Source organism: Zophobas morio, unplaced genomic scaffold (assembly GCF_036711695.1).
Source record: "Zophobas morio isolate AGI-343-1 ecotype UQ-CSIRO unplaced genomic scaffold, CSIRO_AGI_Zmor_V1 ptg000021l, whole genome shotgun sequence".
NCBI classification, from domain to species: Eukaryota; Metazoa; Arthropoda; class Insecta; order Coleoptera; family Tenebrionidae; genus Zophobas; species Zophobas morio.
Genome location: NW_026972126.1, coordinates 4,629,124 through 4,632,716, shown reverse-complemented (window position 1 = coordinate 4,632,716; position 3,593 = coordinate 4,629,124). Strand labels below are relative to the sequence as shown.

Here is a 3,593-nt window from a genome sequence, read left to right as displayed (position 1 = left end):
AAAAAAAGTTATTTGCACCTCCTTCGCTTTTACAGTGTCATTGTTCCCTCGTATGGAATGGCGTTTAGGAACATGTTTTTTAAACAGAGTTTAGTAAATAAGTTTTAAAATGGCATCATCAACCTTTTGGTGCATATTAATGTATCCATTTTTATACATATGCATAATTTAACATTAAAGATAACGTTATCTAATACTGTAGGCAAATTATTTGCGAGATACTTGTTATATGATATTCATAAAATAAAACAATTCTTGCGTTGTTTTGTGTGTATGTATGAGAACAAAAAAGGATTTTTAAAATACAACAAACAGACAACAGTAGCGTAACAGACAAATGAAAATGGCAAAACAAGATTTTTCAAACAAAAAGATACAATTAGACTTCGGTAAAAATAAAAGTTTCAAATACAGAGTCTCCCTGTTAAAATTCCGCGGCCTTACATCTTGTTTTGCGATAATTATCTCTATAAAGTAAAAACCAGCGGCATAAATAATACTCCCTCGGCCCCTGTGTCGTGGGGGTGCAAATAGGGTATTCCACGATTTTTTTTTTAATGCACCACACGAAAGAATATCGTCTACAAAATGCGAAGATGTGGTCAATATTTTTTTTTTACTTTTCAATAACTCAAAAAAAAAAGTTAAATTTAAAGTGATTTTTTCCCGCGGTTAAGTTGTGCATTACGTACGTCATGATGACGTACGTAACGCTGACCAATGGGATCAGCGTAGCGATGTGGCAACTCCGCTCACGCTGCTTTAAAGTTAGACGACATCGGTATTTAGCCATCTTGAATTCTTGTTGGGTTATGATAGGTTAGGTTTATTTATGTTTGGTCGATCTTAGTGTTAACGTTTTGTAATTTGCTCTCATTGAAGCTTAAAATTATTTAAAAAGTCAGTCGTTTCCATTATTTGACATTGTTTGTTTAAACACGGTGAGTAGAATTGGCCGTTTAATATTTACCACTTACCAAAACCTTTTACAGCGACTTACAACTTAAAATTGTGTAGGAAGATTATCTGGGAAAATACGGCACAGAATAAATAGTCACAATGGAAAGTGAATATGAGCAAGCTACTTCTACCAATCTCCCTGTAGTTGATGATGTAATGATAGATTTGTATTATCGAAGAAATGTGAATTTTCTGATACCAGGTGTTGAAAATGTGAAAACCGAACGGTAAAGTGTACAACGTAATAATGATTTGATAGTAATTATTCATTGTTATAGTGGAGCTCGTGCAACTTACGGCGACGATGCTGTTGGTTATGTGCAGTTGAGACGACACGATGAGATTTGTACTGTCAAAGCTTTGATTGCACCAGAACATAAAGTTCGCCTAAAAGGCTATGAAGTTTCAGTAAGAATAAATGAGTCTGAACAATGCATAATTGACTCAAAGTGTTATGACTGTGCTGCAAGTGAAGGTATGAATGATTTTATGTTGTATGAGTGTATGTATTATGTCTACTTTTCAGGTGGTTGTAAACATGGTGTAGCCTTACTGTTCTGGTTATACAGACGTACCTTGGAGCCTTCAGTGACTTCTGTTGAATGTTATTGGAGGAAGTCTACTCTGTCTAAAGTTGGCAGTACTATAAAAGGGCAAAGAATGAGAGAGTTGTTTAATTTTCGGCAAGTTCCTTCTTTACCAACAAAAGGAACGGCATTTTTGGACAAAGTAATTTCTACCGCATTAAAATCAGATAGTCATTCAATTCTTGCTACGATGTATAAGAGTGAAGTGAATATTTTGGAGAAAGCTTCGTTGTACCATTTATGTCTTTCTTATAAAAAAACGACTGATGCACCAAATGCAGAAGACTTCATATCGTTTTGCCAAAATAATTTAAATAGTGAAATTTGCAAAAGTATAAATACTTTAACAATATTGCAGTCACAATCTAAAGTCTGGTTTGATGTTAGATATGCGAGAATAACAGCTTCAAAACTGCATGAAGTTGCTCACTGCAAAACTGTTGATGGAGCTACAACTGCTGCAGTTCTGGCAGCATCAAAATTTAGAGGAACAAAGGCCATGAAAAGAGGCCTTAACCTTGAAGAAGATGTCTTAAAAGTCATAGCTGAGGAGAAAAATATTAAATTAGAAAGAGTAGGAATGACCATAAATCATATGTACCCAATATTTGGTGCATCGGCAGATGCAATGTCTGATAAATATTGCGTTGAAATAAAATGTCCAATAAAGACAAATACTGTAAAAAATTACATTACGCCAGAGGGTGAAATAACTCCTAAACCATATGCACAACTGCAGCTGCAAATGTTTCTTAGTAAAAAACAATGGGGTTTATTTTGTGTTGCATCTCCATCTTTTGAAACGGACGGAAATGTGACTATAAAGGAAATTCCTTTGGATGAAAATTTTTGTCACAATGTAATGGAGCAGGCACAAGCTTTTTGGAAAAAAGCGATTTTTCCAATTTTAATTAACTGATGTTTTCAATAATTATACTTATTTATTTCATAATTATTTCTTATTCATTTCAATAATAAATAAATCTAAATCCCGTTATACCCCAATCCCCTAGTATCAATAAAAAAAAGTTAAATGCTTCTATTTATACAATTAATTTATTGTTTCCAATAAAATACAAATAAAAACCATGTAAAAACTATTGTATTAATGGACCTTGCAAATTTATCAAACCACAAGCAACAATTACAATATGATCCAAAAGTGGCACCAAATTATGATCTGTGGTAGCATGTGGACCCAACATTCGAAATTCTCTGATCCTACGAATTAATCTTTCAATGTGGATCCTCAACGCTGCGACAAGTTTTGACTGACGTACCTCATCCTTCGTCATTTTTCTGGTGCTTGTGACGCTGGGAGGTCTAACTAGATTCACCTTTTTTTTTCTGGAAAAGCCCTGCTACTTGCTTGAAGCCCCTATCAGTCATTACAGTTGCATTTTCAGGTACAACGGTCAAATACCCTGATTGCTTAATTATTTCTACATCTGATGTGCGACCTCCAAACCCTTCTGATATAAAATTAATTAGCCCATTTGGAGTACTTGACACTAAATACTTGCATGTGTTACAAGTTTTATAATTGCTCCAGGTTAAAGCTTGCTGGTAAGCTGCACTAGGTCTTTCAACCTGTATTTCGAAGCAATCAATGATTGCTTCAACATTTTTATAATACGTCTGAAACTGCCTAGGTAGAACTCGCTGAATTTTACTTTTCTGAGGCCAAAAAATTAACTCGTTGAGTTTTGTAGCCATTTTTGGCAATGTTTTTGAAAATATATTACTGACACCACTAGTGCTTAATGCAAAATCTGTCCCTAATCGTACAAATTGGTCATCTGTTCGTATTTTCTTAAGAACGATATAAATATGTTCTACAGGAACTTCTAATTCTTCCTGGAGTAATTTGATGAAAAAAAATTCTGACTTGGGCAAGCCCAGATAAAATCTGCTATTATTTTCAATTTTGAATATTTCCACTTTCACCAATAGTTCTCTGGATATCATCATATTAGTTTCATGCAATGACTCCGATGATGGCTCATAAACACTTCCACTTTGGAGTGAAAGGGAGGATGATGACAA

The 3,593-nt window shown here is 34.3% G+C and overlaps 1 protein-coding gene across 1 annotated transcript; it reads left to right on the top strand.

Moving 5' to 3' along the window:
- Positions 1-886: 886 nt before the first annotated feature.
- On the top strand, positions 887-2,466 carry LOC135131611 (uncharacterized). The gene is made up of 4 exons (XM_064059422.1): positions 887-941; positions 993-1,187; positions 1,239-1,435; positions 1,487-2,466. Exons 2-4 carry the CDS (start codon positions 1,060-1,062, stop codon positions 2,464-2,466), a joined length of 1,305 nt encoding a protein of 434 aa, XP_063915492.1. The 5' UTR covers positions 887-941; positions 993-1,059.
- Positions 2,467-3,593: the final 1,127 nt, after the last annotated feature.